Source organism: Meles meles, chromosome 2 (genome assembly GCF_922984935.1).
Source record: "Meles meles chromosome 2, mMelMel3.1 paternal haplotype, whole genome shotgun sequence".
NCBI classification, from domain to species: domain Eukaryota; kingdom Metazoa; phylum Chordata; class Mammalia; order Carnivora; family Mustelidae; genus Meles; species Meles meles.
In genome coordinates, this window is record NC_060067.1 from 172276927 (window position 1) to 172298403 (window position 21477).

General features: G+C 42.0%; 1 protein-coding gene across 1 annotated transcript; it reads right to left on the reverse strand.

Annotated features, from left to right (window-relative positions):
• Window positions 1-6623: 6623 nt before the first annotated feature.
• GINS4 (GINS complex subunit 4) lies at window positions 6624-20902 on the reverse strand. The gene is made up of 8 exons (XM_045997248.1): window positions 20738-20902; window positions 19772-19885; window positions 15365-15451; window positions 14448-14561; window positions 11869-11966; window positions 11614-11702; window positions 9357-9447; window positions 6624-9267 (listed from the first exon to the last, which is right to left on the reverse strand). Exons 2-8 carry the CDS (start codon window positions 19865-19867, stop codon window positions 9171-9173), a joined length of 672 nt encoding a protein of 223 aa, XP_045853204.1. The 5' UTR covers window positions 19868-19885; window positions 20738-20902; the 3' UTR covers window positions 6624-9170.
• Between the last annotated feature and the right edge of the window lie 575 nt (window positions 20903-21477).

The window sequence follows — 21477 nt, forward strand, 5'->3', positions numbered from 1 at the left end:
AAAATCTTTAAAAAAAAATGACGGAGGTGGACTGCAGCCTCACCGAGACTGAAGGCCAACTACCTTGTCTGGAGGTTGAGGGCAGCCACACCTGCAAACACAGCCAAGTGGGTGCACACACGCTGCGTTTGCTAACAAATGAAATTAGATGAGCCATATGCCATTTCTCATCATGTTTTCATGATCTATTCAGGAAATGAGATTGCAGTCATGCTTAAATCATCTTGTTTGTTCCAGTGTTCCTAATATAAAATTATTTCTACCTTACTTAATTCTCCAAAGAATTTTGGTGGGATTTTAATGAACAGAAAATAGTAAAACTATGGGTATAAAAAGATTAGAAACAATTTAGGGAAAGAGAAAGGGTGATTCAACCAGAAAGGGTGATTCAACTGGGAGACAATGTGAGTAAGAAGATTAAACGAGGTAGTTTGTGGAGGGCAGTTCATACATTGTCCTGGACACAGGTGCATAAAAAATATTAACCTCCTTTACTCCCTTCCTTTTCTGATGTTGCACAGTGTGTAGCCACTAAAGCTTTTTAAGAGAGGCAATGAAATGGCCAGAATTATACTTGAGGAAAATTGCAGCTTCAGAGATAACAGAAGCAGGAACTTGAAGTTTAAAAAAATTTATATTGGAGCTGGGAACAACTTTGGGTCCCAAGGAATACCCCACTTATGAGGCTTAAAAATCCTCTCATATACAAAGCTTTGAACCCAAGCAAATAATTTCCTTTCAAACGTCATAGTCCTGGTTCTTTAGACAATCTTTTTCCTGAGTCAAACAATCTCATATTTTCAGATTTACACTTGGAGGATTCTCTCAGGATTCATTGTAAATTCCTTGGGGGCAGAAATAGTCATTTCCTTTTATTCTCATAGAAAACAGTAGAACTGGGACAAAAAACAAGGCTTAGGTAACTGTGTGAATTTATTTTGACTAGTTTTCCTTAACAAACTAGAAGAATTTGTAAGCAAATAAAGTTGCTGAGAAAAAAAAATAAAGTTGTTGTGAAGATTTACAAGTCTATCCTACTGAAGGCATAGAATAGTATGACTCATAGTAAATACTTGATCAACATTATTGCCTTCAGAATCTGTAGTACAATCCTTTGAATACCCTGTTAATCTTAAAAAAACTAAAAGTTATTTTTACCAGCAAAAATGGGCTTACTTAGGAATACAGAAAACTGCAATTTAGGAACATGCCAAGCTAGGGTGAAACCATAAGCACGTCCACCAAAGTAAGGAGAGGAATGTTATATTATGGAGGAGAATGCTGGGAGGGGTTGTTTGAACAAAAGTCTATTGGAGAAAATTAAGAGTCCAAGGTGATGACAGTTTCCCATTGGGTGAGCTGCAGGGGTAAGAGAGGTCTTGTGGGAGATGCAATGTACATCTTTTCCTATTGGGACTTGGAATTGATGATTCTTTCCTATTAGGAACTCTTCTATTGGTGTTGATAACTGATGTTGCACAGTGCTGCTCTCTTCTGGCTTCCCAACTCCACTTCAGTGAGGTTTTCCTTTATTAATTTTCACAGCACTCAGTAATTGTTTTTCAGACATGGAAGGGCTATTCTAACATAGAAACAACTATGTTATTTGAAACCAAGTTATAAATAAAGGATACTGATTTTGCTTTTTAAAAAATGAAGTTGTTTTGACAAGTGAGAGTATTTTCAGAGCTGGTTTATTAGATAGATTAAAAAAAATCAGTTCTCAGAGGATTCTGGGAAGATGGTAGGGTAGGAAGCATCAGGAATCTGTCTCTCTGCCTAGATAGTAATTACACTGACAGAATCTGTCTTTTGTAACTATTTTGGAACCCTGGAGTCTGTTGAAGGCTTACAATTTCTGGGGAACCCTTGCATGGTAAATCACAGTTAATTTTGGTCAGTTTCAGCTCTTAGCTCAGTAGCAGTTATCCATCCTTCACTCCTAGCCATGTGGTAGGTAGTTGTGCAAGTGTTCCTGGAGCAGCTTGCACTCCACATGCAGGTAAAAAGGACCCAATTCTCTAAAAACAGGGGGTTCTGTGCTCTGACTGCTGACTGGTTCTTCTGATCCCAGAGGTGCAAAGGGGCAGACAGCCATTATTGAACCTCCCCTCACTGTTGCAAACCCCATTCCCTCTGTTTGAGGTGACTTCCAAGGGACTTAAAGGGCTGGCACCTTTTCTTTCCCCGTTTATTTTTCATTTTTTCCCTACTTGGGAGCCAGACTTAAAAACTAGGACATTCAAAAATAATCTCATATGCTGGGAATACTAGAAAGTGACTGTGCATGCCCAGAGAAAGGCTCAGAAAAGACCTGAGAGACATTAAGTTTATACCTCAGGTCACTCCTTGGCACTGAGATAGCCTACAACAAACAAAAAACCAAAACCGATAAACACAAACAATAACAAAAAACAGCAAACTCTGGGGGAAAGGGGTGTTTGATTTACACAGTCACTGCATTATTAGTTTCAAAAGTCCAGTGTTCAATGCAAAAATCACAAGGTCTACAAAAACCCCCCAGGAAATTACGACCTATTCAAAGGAAAAAATAATAGAAACCGTCCCTGAAAAAGACCTTGTAATCTAGACAAAGACTTTAAAAAACTGTCTTGCAGGTGCTCGAAGAACTAAAAGAAGATGTGTAGAAAGTCAAGAAAATGATGTGTGAACAGAATGGAAATATCGAAGATACAGAAAACTTTAAAAGAATGCAAAAAGGAAACTCTGGAGCTGAAAAATTCAGTAACTGAAATGAAAAATTCACTGGAAGATTCAAAGGCAGATTTGAACAGCCGAAGAAAGATTCAGTGGATTGAAGACAGGCCAATGGAAATTACTGAGGCCAAAGAACAGAAAGAAAAGAAAAGAAAAGCAAACAAAACTTAAGGGACCTGTGGGACATAACCCCATCGAGGGGACCAACATATGCATCATGGGAGTCCCAGAAAGAAATGAGAGACAGAAAGGGATAGAGATTATTTGAAGAAATAATGGCTGAAAATATCCCAAATTTGATGAAAGATATGAATATAAATATCCAAGGTCAAAAAACTTCAAACAAGATGAATTCAAACAGACCCGCATTAAGACTCGTTATAATTAAACTTTCAAAAGCCAAAGACAGAGACTCTTGAGAGCTGCAAGAGAGAAGCAAATCATCACATAACAAGGGATCTTCAATAAGATTATGAGTATATTTCTCATCAGAAACTTTGGAGGCCAGAAGACAGTGGATCAATACATTCAAAGTGCTAAAAGAAAAACCTGTCAACAAAAGAAAGTATGCAACAAAACTGTTCTTCAAAGGTGAGGAAGAAATTACAACACTTCCAGATAAATAAAAGCTAAGGGAGTCCATGACCCACTAGACCTGCCCTACAAGAAATGCTCAAAGGAGACTGGCAAGGTGAAATGAAATGACACTAGTCAGTAAATCAAAACCATATGGAGAGATAAAAATCTAATAATGGTAAATACATGGCAATTATAAAAGCTAGTATTATTGCAACTGTACCTTTTGTTTTCTACATGATTTAGAGATATGTATTTTAAGAAAAAAAATGCCCAATTTTATAGTATCAAAGCTAGTATTACTTTAATTTGTAACTATAAATTTTGCTTTCTACATAATTTAGGAGACTAATGAATTTAGATGAATAAGTTTATATTTCAGATGAATACAGATGTAACTCTGTGACAGCAACAACTGAAAGGGGTGGGACAGGGCTGCAAATGAGCAAAGTTTTTGTTACTAAAGTTAAACTGCTATAAATTAACAGACGTATGTAACTAGTAAGGTGACCAAATATGTAATAAAAAATATTCCACCCAAAAAAAGCCCTGAACTTGATGGCTTTACTGGCGAATCTTACCAAACAATTAAAGAAGTGATATCAATCCTTCTCAAATTTTTCCAATATAAGGAAGAGGAAAAAACATTTCCTCACTGATTCAATGCCAGTATAACCCAGAGCCAGACAAAAACACTACAAGAAAGGTATAGATCAATATCATTTATGAGTCCAGATGCAAAAAGGATTATACATAATGATCAAGTGGTATTTATTCCTGGGATGCAAGGATGGGTCAATATATGAAACTTGATCAATGTCATAGGCCACATCAACAAAATGAAGGGAAAAAACCACAAGATCATGTCAGTTGATGCAGAAAAGAACTTGACAAAATTCAACACCCTTTCACGATTAAAATACTCAATAAAATAGGGAAAGAAGTAAACTACCTCCGCATAACAAAAGCCACAGCAAACACCATATTCCACGGTGAAAGGGTGAAAGCTTCTCCTTTAAGATCAGGCACTAGACAAGGATGTCCACTTCCACCACTTGTATGTAACACAGTACTAGAAGTTCTTGTTAGAGCAATTAGGCAAGAAAGAGAAATACAAGTAGCCAACTTGAAAAAGAAGAAGTCAAATTGTCTCTGATTGCAGATATGATCTTAAAAGTAGAAAACCTTAGACTTCACAAGAAAGCTGTTAGAATACATAAATTCAGCAAAGTAGCAGGATATGAAGTCAAACACACAAAAATCAGTTACATTTTTATACACACACGATGGAAAGTTATAAAGATATTTCCATTTACAATAGCATTAAAAAGAATAAAATACTTAGGAATTAACCAAGGAGGTGAAAGCTTTGTACAATGAAAACTACACAGTATTGTTGTAAGAAATTAAAGACATAAGTAAATGAAAACATACTCCATGTTCATGGAATAGAAGACTTAACATTGTTAAAATGTCAATATTACCTAAAGTGATCTACAGATTTGGCACAATCTCTATCAAAGTCCCAATGACATTTTTTGCAAAAATAGGAAAAATATATCCTAAAACCTATATGTAATCTCAAAAAACCCCCAAATAACCAAAAACAGTCTTGAAAAAGAACAAACTGAAGGATTCACATGTTCTTAATGATAAACTTACTATGAAGTTACAGTAATCAAAATGGTGTGGTATTGGCATAAAGCCATATAGACCAATGAAACAAAGTACAGGACCCAGAAATAAGCCCTCACATAAATGGTCAAATGATTTTTGAAAAGGGCACCAACCCCATTCAATGGGAAAAGGACAGTCTTTTCAACAAATTGTGTGTGTGAGGAGGGGCTGGTGGAAAACTGGGTATCCAAATGGAAAAAAAAAAAATGAAGTTAGAGCACCTGGGTGGCTCAGTGGGTTAAGCCCCTGCCTTCAGCTCAGGTCATGATCCCAGAGTCCTGGGATCGAGTTCCACATCGGGTTCAGCAGGGGCCTGCTTCCCCCTCTCTCTCTGCCTGACTACTTGTGATCTGTCTCTCTGTCAAATAAATAAATAAAATCTTTTAAAAAAGTGAAGTTAAACCCTTACCCAACACCATATATAAAATTTAACTCAATAAATCAAGAACCTGAATGTAAGACCTAAAACAATAAAACTATGAGAAGAAAACATTCAACAAAAGTTCATGACATTGGATTTCATGATGATTTGTTGGCCATGACACCAAAGGCACAGGTAACAAAAGAAAAAATTGACAAATTGGACTTTATGAAAATTTAAAAGTTGTGTGTGTCAAATGACACTCATTACAGAGTAAAAAAGGAACCCACAGAATGGGAGAAAATGTTTGCAAATCATAAATCTGATTAAGGGTTTATAACCAGAGTATATAGAGAACTCTGGCAACTCAACAAACAAAAAACCAACAACCCAATTAAAAAATAGGTAAAGAACCTCAATAGCCATTTCTCCAAAGAAGATAGGGGAATGGCCAATCAAACATGGAAAGATGCTCAATATCACCAATAATTAGGCAAATGCAAATCAAAACTATGAGATACCACATCACACACTTTTGAATGGTTATAATAAAACAAAAATAGAAAACAGTGTGAGGATGTAGAGAAACTGGAGACTGGAACTCTTCTGCACTGTTGGTGGGAATGTAAAATGGTATAGCAGCTATGGAAAAAAGTTGATTGGTTCCAAAATGTTAAACAGAATCACCACGTGACCCAGCAACTCCCCTTCTGGGTTTACAGAATTGAAAAGCAGGGTCTCAAAGAGATATTTGTACATCCAAGTTGATAGTATTATTCTTAATGCTAAAATGTGGAGGCAACTTGGTGTTCAATGACAGATGAATAAGCAAATGTGATCTATACGCATACAATGGGACATTATTTGCCTTAAAAAAGAAAAATTCTGACATGTTACAAGATGGAAGAACCTAGGGTATACTATGCTAAGTGAAATCAGCTGGTCACTGTGACTGTGGCTCTGAGAAACAAACTGAGGGTTTTGGGGGGGGGTGAGAGGTTGGGTGAGCCTGGTGGTGGGTATAATGGAGGGCACGTATTGCATGGAGCACTGGGTGTGGTGCATGAACAATGTATTCTGGAACACTGAAAAGAAATAAAATAAAATGAAAAAAAGATTAGCTGGTCACGAAAAGAGAAATACTGTAAGATCAGCTGGTCACGAAAAGAGAAATACTGTAAGATTCCACTTACATGAGAGGTATAGGGGAACTACTGTAAAAGAGGTATAGAGTTCCAGTTTTATAAGATCAAAAGTTATGGAGATGGATGCACAACGTGAATGTCTTTAATAGGACTGCACGGTACACTTAGAAATGGTCAAGATGGTAGATTTCATGTGTATTTTACCACAATATATAAAATAACCCAATTCTTGAAGCATTCCAAAAGTTTGGAATTTTAGCTTCCCATGAAAAATTAAAGAACATTTTATTAAGAAATGATAAAAAATATGCTTGCTTAACAGTTTACTCTGAGAGCCCTATGGGTAACTTGTGTACATCACGGAAGGAAGTTTGATGCATTTGAGGATGGCACTAAAGTCACGTTGCCTGCCGGAGCCGGAGCCCAGAGTAAATACAGCTGACCTTGTTGTAAGGTCATCGCTGAATTGTGATTGCTGTGGCTGGAAAAACCCAGATATGGACTTGCCAGCACTTCTCAGGAATAGCCATCTTGCCGGCAGCAAGCTTATGATGAAGTATGATGCAATTATTTCAAAAACCATCTGTCATGCTTCCATGAGCTCTTATCTGTAGAGCAAAACACCAAAGCTGGAAAAGCTGAAGTCAATGTTACACTAAGCCACTTCCTTTCCTACTTGGTTTTGAAATTGAACTTCCGCTTTATCTTAAAACGACTGATTTAAACTAGTCTTCCTTTAAAGAGGTGGCCTAGGAAACGGAACAACGCCTTCTGTGGTTTTGTAGAGACCTTTAAATCTTCTATGCAGCCTGGCATGTCTGTGGCAGGAACCAGTGACGGCATAGAGCTCTTCCACTCAAAGTGTGCTTCCTGGATCAGTAGCAATGGTGCAGCCTGGGAGCTCCTCAGAAATGCAGAATCCTCGGCCCCATCCCAGTCTTCCTGAATCAGAACCGGCATCTTAGTAAGACCTCTGGGCAATCGGTGTTCTTGTCAAGGTTCTGGAGGCATGTTCTAGAGAACAGCGTAATAGCCCACACCCCTCCCCAGGCTGCTCAGCACAAGGGAGGCATTGGAGAGGGAACTCGCATACACGTGATGAGGAGGGAGCCGTGGGTTCTAGGCTCAGACCTACCACTAAACATCCACTTTAACATCCATTTCCCACCTATTACTACCAGCCCTGTCTACTTCTCAGGACTGTTGTGAGGACCAAATGGGATCCTTGCTAACAAAGCCCTATGTGATCTGGGCCCAGACTGCCTCTCAGGCCTTACTGGGCACCACTTTCCATTTGGCCCACTGTGTTTAATGACTGCAGGCAGAGCTCTTTTCTGCTTCAGTGACTTCATATAAGCCATCTTCTCTGTCTGGAATGATCTTCCTTTTGATCTGTGTCTGGCTCCCTGGTATTCAGATCCTGGCCCAATTTAGTAAGATTCACTGAGTTAGGTAAGAACCTGTCAAACCCCCCACTCTATTTACTCTGTAGTGAGTTGTCCTGTTTTAATTCTCCGTCTTATTCTGGGTTGGAGCTTCAGTGCCTTGAACTGTGCCTGACACCCTAAATGCTCATTTGTTTTATAAAAAGCTGAAGAAGGTAAAAACACCATGGAAAAAGCAAAGCACTGCCTGAAATATAAAATGCTTTTATTAACAAATAAACCCTCCTTGCTTTTTCTTAGTGATTTTTCTTGGAAATGATAGCCATATTACATTGATTTCGCTAACAGCCAATATTATATAAATGAAAATCTGCTGCCGTCTCATCAGCAAAAGAATGGAATGCAAGTTCCTTTTTATCATGTTTCAGGGAAAGACAATTCATTCACTGTCTCTACATCCTTCCTTCAGGTATCACCATGATGCTCTCTGCTCATGTTAATTTCATCTGCTTCCCTTGTGAAAGTAGAGCTAAAAACAGAAACACTGTTACTGAGGTCACAAGATAGGAGAGTTAATGTTGCTGTTAGCAGATCCCCGGCCAAGAGTGGCCAGATGGCCTGGAGGTTGGCTTGGCAAAGCTGCCCGAGATTCAGGAAGGCTGAGGGTTAGCAGTAGGGAGCACATACTTCATTAGGCTACCAACTGAGAACAGGCCAGAGGGTCCTTCTGGCACAAAACTGAAACTCAGAAATGGTTTCTTGGTTTAGTTATGATTCTCCGTTAACCAGGGCAGACATCGGTCTTAAGTCTGATATTAGAGGTTCCAGAAGGTTAGTTCACACAATCCAGTGAGATAATCCAGAAGATACTTCATCTTCGGTTTTTCTACAGCATTTATCCTCTTCTTACCAGGAATGTGAAAGAACTGTCCGGTCCCTCTCAGGTCAGGACTAACTACCGTCCCCGAATCATAGGCAGCGATGCTTTTTTATGAACTGCAGTTGTTTCACTTTCTTTAGCTCAAGAAATACCACAAAGGAAGAAGGCCCACAAAGTGTACATCTCGGAGAGCTCGGCCAGCACGTGGAACCAAAGGAGCGGTGGCTCCATCTGCTGACTGTGGCTGGGATGGCAGGCAGTGAGGACATGTGGCAAGTTAGGAATCGTGCCTTGAGCGCCTTCTCAGTGCCCAAAGACCTGCAGCACTGCCAGGAAAACCTGTGGTCCTCAGGCACAAAGCAGTGAAGAGATCTTACACATTTCCTTTAGGGTTCCATGATGTCATTATTCTGTATTTGGTTTCGATTTTATATCAGCTGAACTGCTCCAGAAGCAACCAGGGGCGCAATGGTTTTATAGCGGATCAAGTGCTGGGAGCCTTCCTCCAAGTCAATCACATAGTCCCTGAAAAAGGAGGAAACAACGCATGCAGAGCTGAGCTGGTGCCCCCAGGGGAGGCAGATTTCCCACCTTCAAGGTCACATGCTGCTCACCTTTGCTCATCTGTTTCTGGTTCTACCAGGATGTTTTCCTGTCGTTCTTTCACTCTCAGAAACACGTATGAATCTAGATCTGGTTTGGGAACTGTCAGAGAAATGATAATGCAGTCAGAAAATACTCTGCTGACAAGGCCAATCTGGGAAAGTTGCTGGGATTTGCTGTACCGAGCCCTAAGGGACCCCTGATGTGATAGCATTTTTAGGGGAGGGTGGCTTGAGGACAGCTCTGGCTCTTTACAGAAACAGTACACTTCTCATCCAGGGTCTCGCACAGCAATGACTCATTCAATAGACGCCGAGTATGTGAAATGTGCACATTGTGGAAGATACAAGCAAGCGTGACATGAGGTCACTCTGAAGAGGGCTGTCGGCAGCTTCTCATCAAGCCTCGCGCCGGTGGCTCAGTCACTCAGGGAGGTGGGGAGGAAGACGTCAACGCAGACTCAGTGAGGGAGAGTGAACCTGGGCACTAACAGCAAGGGCCAAGGCAGAGATATGTAGACGTGTTGGGAGGACAAAGGTGTATAAATCTAGTGAGAAAATATCTTCATATGTAGCAGTAGTAGGAGAGCAGTAGAAAGATTGGGTCACATGGGGATAGTCTTGAGTGTCAGATGACAGAACACAGGTTTCCATTATGAGCGGTCCTTCACTTGTTGACCTTGGGGTGAGAAGCTGCTGCCTCTTCTACCACCAGCCAACACTGCGTGGAAGGAGGGGCCCTGGGCTGGGCTGTTTGAGAGTTCTTCATTTCTTAGAGCTCCCTGCATACCCAGAGGACTCCATCAACTGCAGATTCTGAGAATGTACTGGATAACTCTCAGCTCTAAGAGCCCAGCTCAGCATAAATATCGCCTTAGATTTTCTCATCCATAGGTGGGCGTTCTGGATAACTGGCTCCAAAGGTCTAAGTGGGTCCCGTGGGCTGCTTCAGGGTTTGGGGCCTGCCACAGAGCACCTAGTTGACCCGGCTAGGCAGCTACCGATTCCAGGAAACCCAGCTTAGATTTCAACATGCCTTCCCCCTACTCTGCCCGCAGGGATCTACGATGCTCTAGAGGCCTGATGGGGACTCAGGGCACCTGGGCTAGCTAAGCAAGACTGATTTCACTGGGACAGGTAGACCCCCTCCACAAGCTTCCGATTCCAGGGGCCTGGCTCTAGTCCTTGGAAAGGATCTGGGACAAGCGGCATGTTTTTTAGGAGGTGTCGGCCAGCATCAGATAGAATTCAATTAGACTCAGTTTCAGGAATTTAGATGTACGCTCGTGGCTGCTTCAGTCAACCAGGTGTGACAGCACTGGGCAATTAGGGATGTGGTCCTGCTTCCTTCCTCTTCTTCCAAGAGGCGGACAAAAAGTGGTGGAACTGGACATGGACTGGCCCTTTTGTTTCCCTCAGGCAGGTTCACCACAATGACCAGTTCCTAGTTCCACAAATCTGCTATGGGTTTGCTCCTGGTACTGTAGGCTGTACTCGTCCCCCTGCTGTAGGCTGCACTTGTCCCCCTGCTGTAGGTTGCACTCATCCCCCTGATGTAGGCTGCACTCGTCCCCCTTGCCCACAAATGCGTATGTCGATGCCTTGACCCCAGTACTTCAGGATGGAAATGTATTTGGAGACATTTCCTTGAACTGGTTTTGGATTCCTTGAATCAAGGCAGCATCTGACCAAGCATGGGCAGGGACCTGTGAAGAAAAGTGTGCTAGCCCCTCGAGAGCAAAGACTTTTGCCTCCTTAGTGCTCAAGGCCTAGCCCGGTGTGGATGCCCCATAGATACCAGCTGAACTAATGAAGGACTGCACATATGAATGAGTTTGCATTTTTAATGGCAGTCCTAAGAATCTCAATGTAAGCTAAAGACCACGAAAGTAATGCTGAAAGGCTATTCTTATATTTGCTTTTAATGATTTTTTTTTTTTTTAAAGATTTTACTTATTGGAGAAAGAGTGTACCCGAGTGTGGGCAGTGGGGGCTATAGAGGGACAAGCAGACTCCCCATTGAGCGCAGAGCCGGACCTGGGGCTCGATCCCAGGACCCTGAGATCATGACCTGAGCTGAAGTCAGACACTTTAATCGACTGAGCCACCAAGGCACCCTGATGATTTTTTTTTTTTTCTTAAACAGACGACGTCCTCTCTTCTCTTTTCTGCTTATCTACGTATTTATTTTTCCAGGTTTGAGAGTAAAGATGAAGATCTTATTCGAAAGTACCTGAAGATAAGCCTGAAAAGAGAGTGTTCTGCTCACCTGACCTCAGGAGGTCCACCGTCTGTAAGTTAGGAGGCATATGCTTTAAGGCAACATTCTTAAGGTAAGTCTCTGTGTTAGCCATGTACCTGAAAAAGAGGAATTCAAACCACTATGACCACCCGCCTGCCAGGAGCCTCCAGGCTGTCAGACACACAACAGTGGCCCAGCCATCAGTGTCACAGGGACAACCGTCAAAACTCATGCTCACCAGCCACAGAAAGAAAGCAGTCCCCATGCGTCCTGCTTACTCACTGTTTGGCAAAGACCAGCTCCTCTGGAGAAAGGCTAGACAGCTCCCCCTTGTGGGTTGTTTTCTCCTTTTCAAGGATATGAGGGAAAAACTTCTCTATCTGAGGATAAACAAAAAGCACTGTGTAAATGTGTCCAGATTCCAGAGTCAAATATACTCATGTTCTGAAATAGGATGAGGTTAAACTAGAATTGACTTTAAAATGGCAAGTTCTCACAGTCAAGACATTTCTCAACTTCCAAGATTTCAAGGCAGGTTTCAAAGAATTCAGAGCAAAGGTGAGGCCTCTAAAAAGGAAAACCACTTAAAAAGGATGAGAGTCTTTCATAAAAGAAAATAGGAAAGTACAACAGTAAATGATATTAATGAGGGAGAGAAGGGGATATCGTTGAACATTTCTAGGCAGTTGCACAAGTTGTTCTATGAGATGAAGAGTGTACAAAAGCTGGGAAGACACATACAGAATACACAAGCCTTTGCTTGTGTAAGAGGACTTTTTTAAAAAATTATTTATTTATTTGAAAGAGAAAGAGAGCTCTTCCTCCAAGCACAGCAGGGAGCCCGATATAGGGCTCAATCCCAGGACCCTTGGATCATGAGTTGAAGGCAGACCTCAGTTGAAGGCAGATGCTTAACTGACTGAGCCACCCAGGTGCCTGCAAACAGTGACTCTTAATTATAAGAATATAACCGGCAATGATGAAGTCCACAGCGAGGCAAGGCTAGGAAAAAATGTAAGAACTACCAGGAAAAAACACAAACAAGACAGAAAAAAAAAAAAAAGCTAGAAGTTACATAAAGATAAGTGGTCAGGAACTGCATAAGGATTAGGCCCCCGCTCAGTGAGTGCTGTTAGGGTTCTCTGCAAAAGAAATGCAAGTAGGGAAATAACAATGGGAAGGAGGATCCACCAAGACAAAGGAGCACTTTTCTGCTTAAAGGAGTTTCTGTCTTTGGGCTTGGCTCAGTTACAATTCCAGGACAAGTGCATATTGATACGGGGTTCCGGTGCACGAGGTGGCCTGTGCTAGATCAGTGTAAGCTGCCTTCCCTCCATCACTGAGCGTGCTACTGACAGGCAGTGTTGTGAGCTCAGAATCAATGTGCTCAGAAGAGTGGAGGAGTGCTGGAGAAGGGCCGATTTCCCAATTTTCAAAAATACAAAGATGGTGCGGGAACCTTCAGATATAGGTTAATGCCCTTCCCCGTGGTATGTGGCGTTATATGAGAACACATCATTTAAGAGATGGTTTGCAAAGAAAAGAAAGTGGTTAACACAAAGAGGATTTATCCAACTTAAGGAAAGAAAGAGAAAAAAAGAGTTTTCTGGTAGTTGAGGGTGGGGTGGAGAGACATATTTTTAAAAAAATCTCCATTTTGTCAAAACATATGACACCACTGTTAGGACATCCTTGGCGGGAAAGTGGAAAGCCAGGGCTGTGACAGTATAGATCAGTATAGACTCAGAAGCAGTTTAACAGACCGATGTTGACTTGCGGGGAAGTCTCTGGTGGAATATTCTGTGGTTGGCCCAGTCCTACTAATGAATCAGATACGGCCTTTGATGACATACTTATCAGACTCGACATAAAGTGAAGATATAAAATGTTATGAGATAGCTACTATATTAAGTGACCAGATCAGGTCCAGAGAACAGGGAAGTGGCCCAATGTAATAAGATGAAGCCTAAGAGGGGTAAGTATCAAGCCCCACACTTCGGGGTCAAAAAATCAAGCCTTTCAATTACAGGATAGTGACAAGATGGGAAAATGGTAACTGAGAAACTTCAAAGACGTTAGAGCTCATGGCTAGTGTGGAATGAACAGTGTGACGTGTCTGTGTAATATGCTAATGTGATGCTAGGTGGCATTATTACCAGTTAAATATCTAAAATAAGGGAAGTGCCTGTCCTGTTCTTCCCAAAAGTGGCCCAACCACAACTGGAATATTGTGCTCTGATGCAGGTGGTATGATTTAAGGACACCGACAAACTAGAACCTTTTTCTGAACAAGGACAGCAAATGGAAATAAATGGTTGAGATGTTTAGCTGAGAGCACTTTCACGTAGGAGAGGATGCATTCATTTTGTAATAACTAAGGGAATAAGTGGAACCAAATGAGAAGATAATCATATAAAATAGGAATGTTTTGCAATTTCATTTTCATAAGTGAGATGGCCTCAGAACTATGGCTGAATGTTAAGTTATAATGGTCAGTTTGACATTGCCTATATGATGGCTGCAAAATAATTCCTAAAACTATTTTCCTCTGGTCAGTATTCCCTAGTCAACCAAGGCAAACGACTCTTCCGCACTACTGTGCCGTAACTCCAGGAGGCACCTTTCACTCAGCAGACAGACTACAAATGTGTCCCCGGAGGTGTACAACACGTGTCCCATCTAGGCTTCTTCAGAATAATCTCTTGCCCTCCTTATTCTTTAGCTACCTTGATACTGGGGCTTCGTGGCATCTTCAGGCCCTGGATTCTCCCAGGCCCCAGTCCGACATCTCCCCAAGATGCTCAGTCTATAATTACAAACTGCATTGTCTAAATCTAACCACATGCATCTCCACGTCAAACCTTCATGAGCCGGCACCGCAAGTAGCTGCTGAGGACATAGCGGATCCTCTCCATCTCCATTCGATGAATGCTGACCTTCAGATCCCCCTTCTTGGCTCTCCTGAGATTTTCTTCCTATTAAAAGAGAAAATGAAGCCTATAAAAAAACATATTCAGATGAAAGACCTTTTCGTTCAGTCTGTACGATTCCACAGGGACTATCATCACTGGCAATGCTGAGGACTCAAAGCCTACATTTAGGTCAATGGAGAACCAAAAAATTCCTAAGAGTTCTCATTTTCTTACACAAATTATGTATGACTACAGCCTCATTATAGAAAGTTCAAACAATACTCATTTACTTTTAGAAAACAACCATCTGAATAGAATCCGAATATGGTCAGTGGGAAGGGCCTAGAAGAACTCGGGCCCAACTGTAAAGGAGATAATACAGCAGACAGAAGACATGTCTAAGGGGAGTGTTAAATCACCAGTTGAGAAACTGCAAAATATCAATGTCGTAAAGCTACTCTAAGGCTAATAATGACTTAGGCCTAGCTCATCTAAGCCAAGGGCTATAAACTCAAGTGTCTATGGGCACCAGGCAGGCAAGCTATCCAAGAAAGGTAGGTAGGTAAGGGCTGTGTGGAACAGCACAAGAAAGGGGGTGGCCCTTACTCTACTCTGGTCAGCCGTTCTCATATAGAAACATAGACCCAGTATTGATAGGGTTTTAGACTTTTTAGGGGAAGCTGACATGCAGATATTCATAGAAACGCTCACGGTTTATAAATGCAGGTAACGAATTCAATATTAAAAAAACTCACTAGGCTGGGCCAAACAAAACAGATTTGGTATCAGACTTCAATCTCTCACTATGCTGACAAAACCCTGCTAAAGTTCTCTTCCTTTGTAATCCCGAGATAAGCAACTCTTACCATGTGATCTAGCTGTTCCATGACACACTCTACAATCTCAGACTTGCTTTCCAGCAGCTCAGGGGCAAACTTTTCATTCATCCAGGCCTAAAAAACAATGCCCCCCACCAAATATGTATCTATGAGTATCATTCACATTAGAGCAAGTAACCCTGTGAGCCCGTACATATCCTGTGAAAATCATAGCTATTTTTGGCAAAGAAAACTATTTGCCTATGAGTTGGAAATACTGGAAATGCTTTGTAAACAAGCTATGTTTATGATGGCTTTTCTATTTCTTTGAGTGGGAAGGCTGTGCTTACAATCTTATATTTAACCAAAATTGTAAAAAAATTACTGCTCATGTAAAAAAATGTTGTCAGCTTGCCTCTGCAGTTCCCTAATACCATTTATTTAAAGAAAAAAAAATGTTGTCAGTATGATGCCTACTAGGGAGAGCAACACCACCTGGTGTTCAAACAGTACCTTTCACCAAATCCCATCAGCACGTTCCTGCTACTTCACCCGCTATCTCCCACCAGGGGGCGCAGGCACCCTTCTATTTGGGAGATGAAGTGACTTCAGTCTACACAACTCATTTGGGAAGCTTAGAGCACTTTACAAAGACTTTTTCATTTATTATTATAATACCTGAGAGGAATGGATATAAGGATAAGTTATCCTTATCTTACTAATGAGAAAACCCAGGTTATTTACTAACTGCCTCAGATAAAGGCATTGTGTATAAAGGATCACAATATAAAAGGATCAACTATTAAATAGTTTTGGAACAACAGGTTAAATCCTTAATTTATGACTCAGGCCCAGATATTCGGTACATTTCAGAAATTACCAAGGCTTAGGGAACTGAAATATCCACAGGTGACTGAGGAAAGTCTTTCAATTACAGGAAAGTTAGTTTTAAGCAAAGCTCAGAATTACACGACAATCGGGCTCACTTTATTCCTCTCAACGTCCTTGAGTCTCTGCATCTCCAATTATCACCATGAAGACATTATTAAATAGTAGGTACTGTTACTATCAAAAATTTTTTCCCATAGGGTCAAGCTCCTGTAATAGTGCTGTAAAAGTTAACTAGAAAGAAAGTCTGTATTTTCAAGCAGAATTATGAATGAGAAAAGACCAAACTGTCAGCGAGGACTTATAAAGCAGTTTTTCTTTTTAACTGATTTTATTAAATACTGAATAGGTACAGAAATGTTTATTACATATAACATGAATAGAGATATAAACATCTAGTGTACACATAACTTTATCATTATTTTATTTTTTAAATTTTTATTATTTTTTTTTTTTTAATTTTTTTTTTTTATTTTTTTTTTAAATATTTTTTTTTTAAAGATTCTATTTATTTATTTGACAGAGAGAGAGATCACAAGGAGGCAGAGAGGCAGGGGGAAGCAGGCTCCCTGCTGAGCAGAGAACCTGATGTGGGGCTCAATCTCAGGACCCTGAGATCGTGACCTGAGCCGAAGGCAGAGGCCTAACCCACTGAGCCATCCAGGCACCCCCTTTATCATTATTTTAAAAGTCCCTGTGTCTTCCTCCCTTTTCAAAGGTAATCATTAGCCTGACCTTAGTATTTAATTTTCTATAGTCTCACTACATTTGTTTGTATCTCCACATAATGATTCTCAATGATTTCAAAGAAAATGACAGCACTCGTTGGATACTCTGGGGCAAAATCGGGTAGATTTGAGGGGGATTTCTTATTGACATTATGGGATTATTTTGGTAAAAATACTTAAAACATTGGGAAAACTTTATACTAGTATAAAACTTTCAAACAAAATGTTTCCCAAATATTTAGTGAGAAACTTGCATTTAAATCCACAGTCTTTTAAAAAATAATCAGATTCTATGTTTGAAACAGCTACACTTGATTCCTGATCAAAATTTTTAATGACAATCTGTTCACTGTTATGGGCTAAACTCTGTTCCTCTCCACTCCCAATTTGTATGTTGAAGTCCTAATTTCTAGCACTCGGCATGTGCTTGCATTTGGAAACAGGGTCTTTAAAGAGGTAATTAAATTAAAATGAGGTCATTAGGTGGGCTCTAATTCAATGATTGGTGTTCTTCTACGAGGAGGAAATTTGAATACAGATGCACACGGAAGACCAGGTGAAGACACAGGGAGAAAATGGCCACCTACAATCCCAGGAGAGAAGCCTCAGAAGAAACTTATGGTGCCAGCACCTTGATTTAGCCTCCAGGGTTGAGAAAATACATGTCTGTTGTTTAATCTACCCAGTCTGTGATGCTTTGTTATATGGACTTGGCAAATGAATATAATCAATAAGTGAGAAACTTTGCACTATAGGTAATAACTTTAAAATCATTTTTAAAAAAGATTTTATTTAATTATTTGACAGAGAGAGACAGTGAGAGAAGGAACACAAGCAGGGAAAGTGGGAGAGGGAGAAGCAGGCTTCCCATGGAGCAGGGAGCCCGACATGGGGCTCAATCCCGGGACTCTGGGATCATGACCCGAGCTGAAGTTAGATGCTTAACAACTGAGCCACCAAGGTGCCCCTTAAATCATTTAACAGGCATTCATGAGTATCCTCTATCTGCTCCTGGAGCTGTGTTGATTAGTGGCCCTGTCAGGTGGCTCCTTAGGCCATGGTCTGCAGCCTACAAGTATGTCCGGCCCCAGCAGCCATCTGGGTGGTGGACCAACTCCTTTGTTGCACTCAGAGCACTGCAACAGAGCTACAGGCCCGAGACGGAACTTCTGCTCACCTGCTGCCAGGCTGAGGCCATGTTGCCTTCCAAGGAGCCCCTCACAGCCACAGGAGGCAACCAACCTGGGGGAGCCACCTGACCCAGGGGGCAAATGGTCAACATTGTGACGCAATGCAGTGTACCAGCGTGTGCCACGAGCTCCACCTCGAACAATGGTTCTGCCACTGTTAGAGCTTAGCATAAATGGTTTCTTCAAAAACTTGTTTTTAACGTTCTATATAACGCCTCTAAGAGTCACCCATGTTGCAGGAGCTCTCGCTCACTCATTTTATTGCTGCTCCCCCCCCCCACATTGTGTATATAGATCGTAATTTTTATTCATTTTATTGTTGATGGATATTTGGGTTACTTTCATTTTTTAACCACTGCAAGCAATACTAGGAACGTTTTGTGCATGTCTCCTGGAAGTTTTCTCTAGGAAATGTACCTGGGAGTAGGAAGATTGAGGCACAAAATATGTGTGTCTTCAACTTGACAAGTTACTTTGCAAAGTGCACCAATTCACCACTGTAAAAAAGTGTGTAAATGGCTCCACAATCCTGTATATTGCTTTATTTATATGTTGCTTTATATCGCTCATCTTCATTTCTGCCAATCCAATGGGTATGAAGTGGTAACTCCTTGGGATTTAAATTTTTATGTTCCTGATTACAAAAAAGATTGAACATCTCGTCCATACGATTACTGGCCATCCTGGTTTCCATTTCTGGGAGATGCCTTTTAAGATTTCATTTTTTTTACTGGGTAGTTTGTAAAGTGTTTATAGTGTGGACTAATATTGCAAATATTTTCTCTCAGCTTTGTAGCATGTATTTTTACTGGCATCAAGTTGTAAAAACAAAAGTTCTCAATTTTGGGTGCCTGGGTGGCTCAGTGGGTTAAGCCGCTGCCTTCGGCTCAGGTCATGATCTCAGGGTCCTGGGATCGAGTCCCGCATCGGCTCTCTGATCGGCAGGGAGCCTGCTTCCCTCTCTCTCTCTCTCTGCCTGCCTCTCTGTGATCTCTGTCTGTCAAATAAATAAATAAAAATCTTAAAAAAAAAAAAGTTCTCAATTTTAATGTAGTTGAAGATATCCATTTTTTTTCTTTACGCTTTCTGCTTTTGGATTGTTTCATGAATCCTTCCCTAATAAAGCAGGGGCTCTTAAACTAGGTGGGCAATTTTTAGGGTGTTTGAATCTCTTGAAATTACATGCAAAATTTCTGGATGTGTGTGTATACATATATTATTTTGAGAGAAAGGGCCAGTTTGCACCAGATTTTCAAAAAGGTCTGTGATATAAAAACATACAGTTACTCATACAGTAAGAATTATCATATAAGATATAATTCTGAAGTCATCTTTCTTTTGTCACTCATGATGACCTGCATGGTAGGACAGAATGAAGAATGCTAGAATAACAAATATGAGAGCATTCCAGAAAGGGGCTGTTCATGAGAGAACACAAGAATAAGGCAGCAGGTGTAGTCCATTAAGAGCAGATACTGGAGTCAAAGAGACTTGGTTCATTTTGGGCAATAATACTTAAGGATTATTACTACTCACAGCTAACACTGAGGGCTTATCATGGGTCAAACAGTATGTTAAGCATTCTATGCACATTATCTCATTTAATCCTCACAATAACTCTGGAAATAACCACTATTACTCATGCTTACCTGCTCCAGCCTTTCAATGAGCTCTGCAGGAGTCAGGACCACCTCTTCACTACCCGCATCAGAGTCCTGTCCTGTGAGGTCCAGTTCCTCCGTCATCTTCTCCGAAACCGGTACCTAACGAAAAGAAAAGAATCAATACCTTGCAGCGTGGTTTCCATTTATTTGCAAGAATAGGCAACTGTTTATCTACCCTTGGTGTTGTAGAGGCTCACCAGATGGCCAGTCGCCAGGCAACTCACAGGCTTTGATTCTTCTCAATTCTTTGCCTCTCCCTTGTACCTTAGGTCAGGTATCAGTTTCTCAAAGGGGCCACCCCTTAAAACTGTTTCCCCATATGCCTCGAAGTGAGCATCTGTCATGCCACGTAATAATTGTTTGTCTTCCTGGTAGAGTCCTTTCTTTAGGGGCTGTGTTCACGTGGATTCAAATAGGAATCACGTATCTGCTTTGTTCTGTGCCCGCGTACCTACTGGGACATTAACTACCTCTGTCTAACTCACAGCAGGCACTCAAACTTGTTGCAAGAACTAACCAACCAGAGGGGCGCCTGGGTGGCTCAGTCGTTAAAGGTCTGCCTTTGGCTTAGGTCGTGGTCTCAGGGTCCTGGGATCAGGTCCCACATGGGGCTCCCTGCTCAGTGAGAAGCCTGCTTCCCCCTCTCCCACTCCTGCTTGTGTTCCGTCTCTCGGTGTCTCTGTCAAATTAAGAAAAAAAAAAAAAAAAAAAAGAAAGAAAGAAAAGAAAAAGAAAAAAAAACCAACCTAACCAACCAGAGCCACAAGGCCCAGCACCAACAGACCAGCGATCCCAAATGCTTATGAGGTGGGTGGTGGGGATGAGAGGATGTCCTCGGAGTACCGGGGACACTGAGCACACTCCTGCCGCTCCTCTCCGGTCTGGGGGCCACTACACAGTAATCCCCTCCCCCGACACACACACTCCCATAGGTCCCACTCAGACGATCACCTGGGCACCAGGGAGGCAGAGAGGCGCTCTGAGGTAACAGGCGGCTAGGGCCAGAAAGTCGTGAGGAAGCAAGGACCAGAAAGTCGTGAGGAATCAGCCTTGGCTTCCCAAGGAGCACCCGGAAGCGTACAAACTTCTTAAGGCCTTTCCCGGACCAAGCCGACGCCGGACTTGCAGCTCCCGCGCTCGGCTCACAAATTTTCCGCCCTGGACTTACGTCACCACGCTCGGGCGGTGTTGGCCAATCATGGCTCGGGGGCGGGGACTCGGAGCTCCGCAGTCTGTTCACGCAACAGCCTCAAGGAGGAGCTTAGCCCCGCCCACTTGGGCCTGCAGCCGGAGTGTGAGTTCTCGGGTGACACGACCCGGGACGGTCGGGAGGGGGCGCGTCGCCACCGCTGCGGCCGCGGCCGGGCGGAGTCAGTTTTGGGGTGGAGGGTGGGGACGGGCCCGTGGTGCAGTCGCCGGAGAGTGCCCGGGCCAGCAGGGCTCCAGCGGGAGAAATGGGCTTTGGTAAAATCAGGCCACTTCCGTGTCGGAGGTCCTCTTCGCCCCCACCACTCTTGTGGCACTTCTGGTCCCTTCGTCCTTGCCGGGGCTGCAGTGTGGCCACTACTTCCGGATCTAAAAACCTTTAGGCTAGTGGTTCTTAAAGCATGGTGCCAGGCCACAAGCAACAGCGCTGCCCCGGAACTAGTGAGAAAGGCAGATTCCCAGGCCCGACCCAGCCCTGCGGAGTC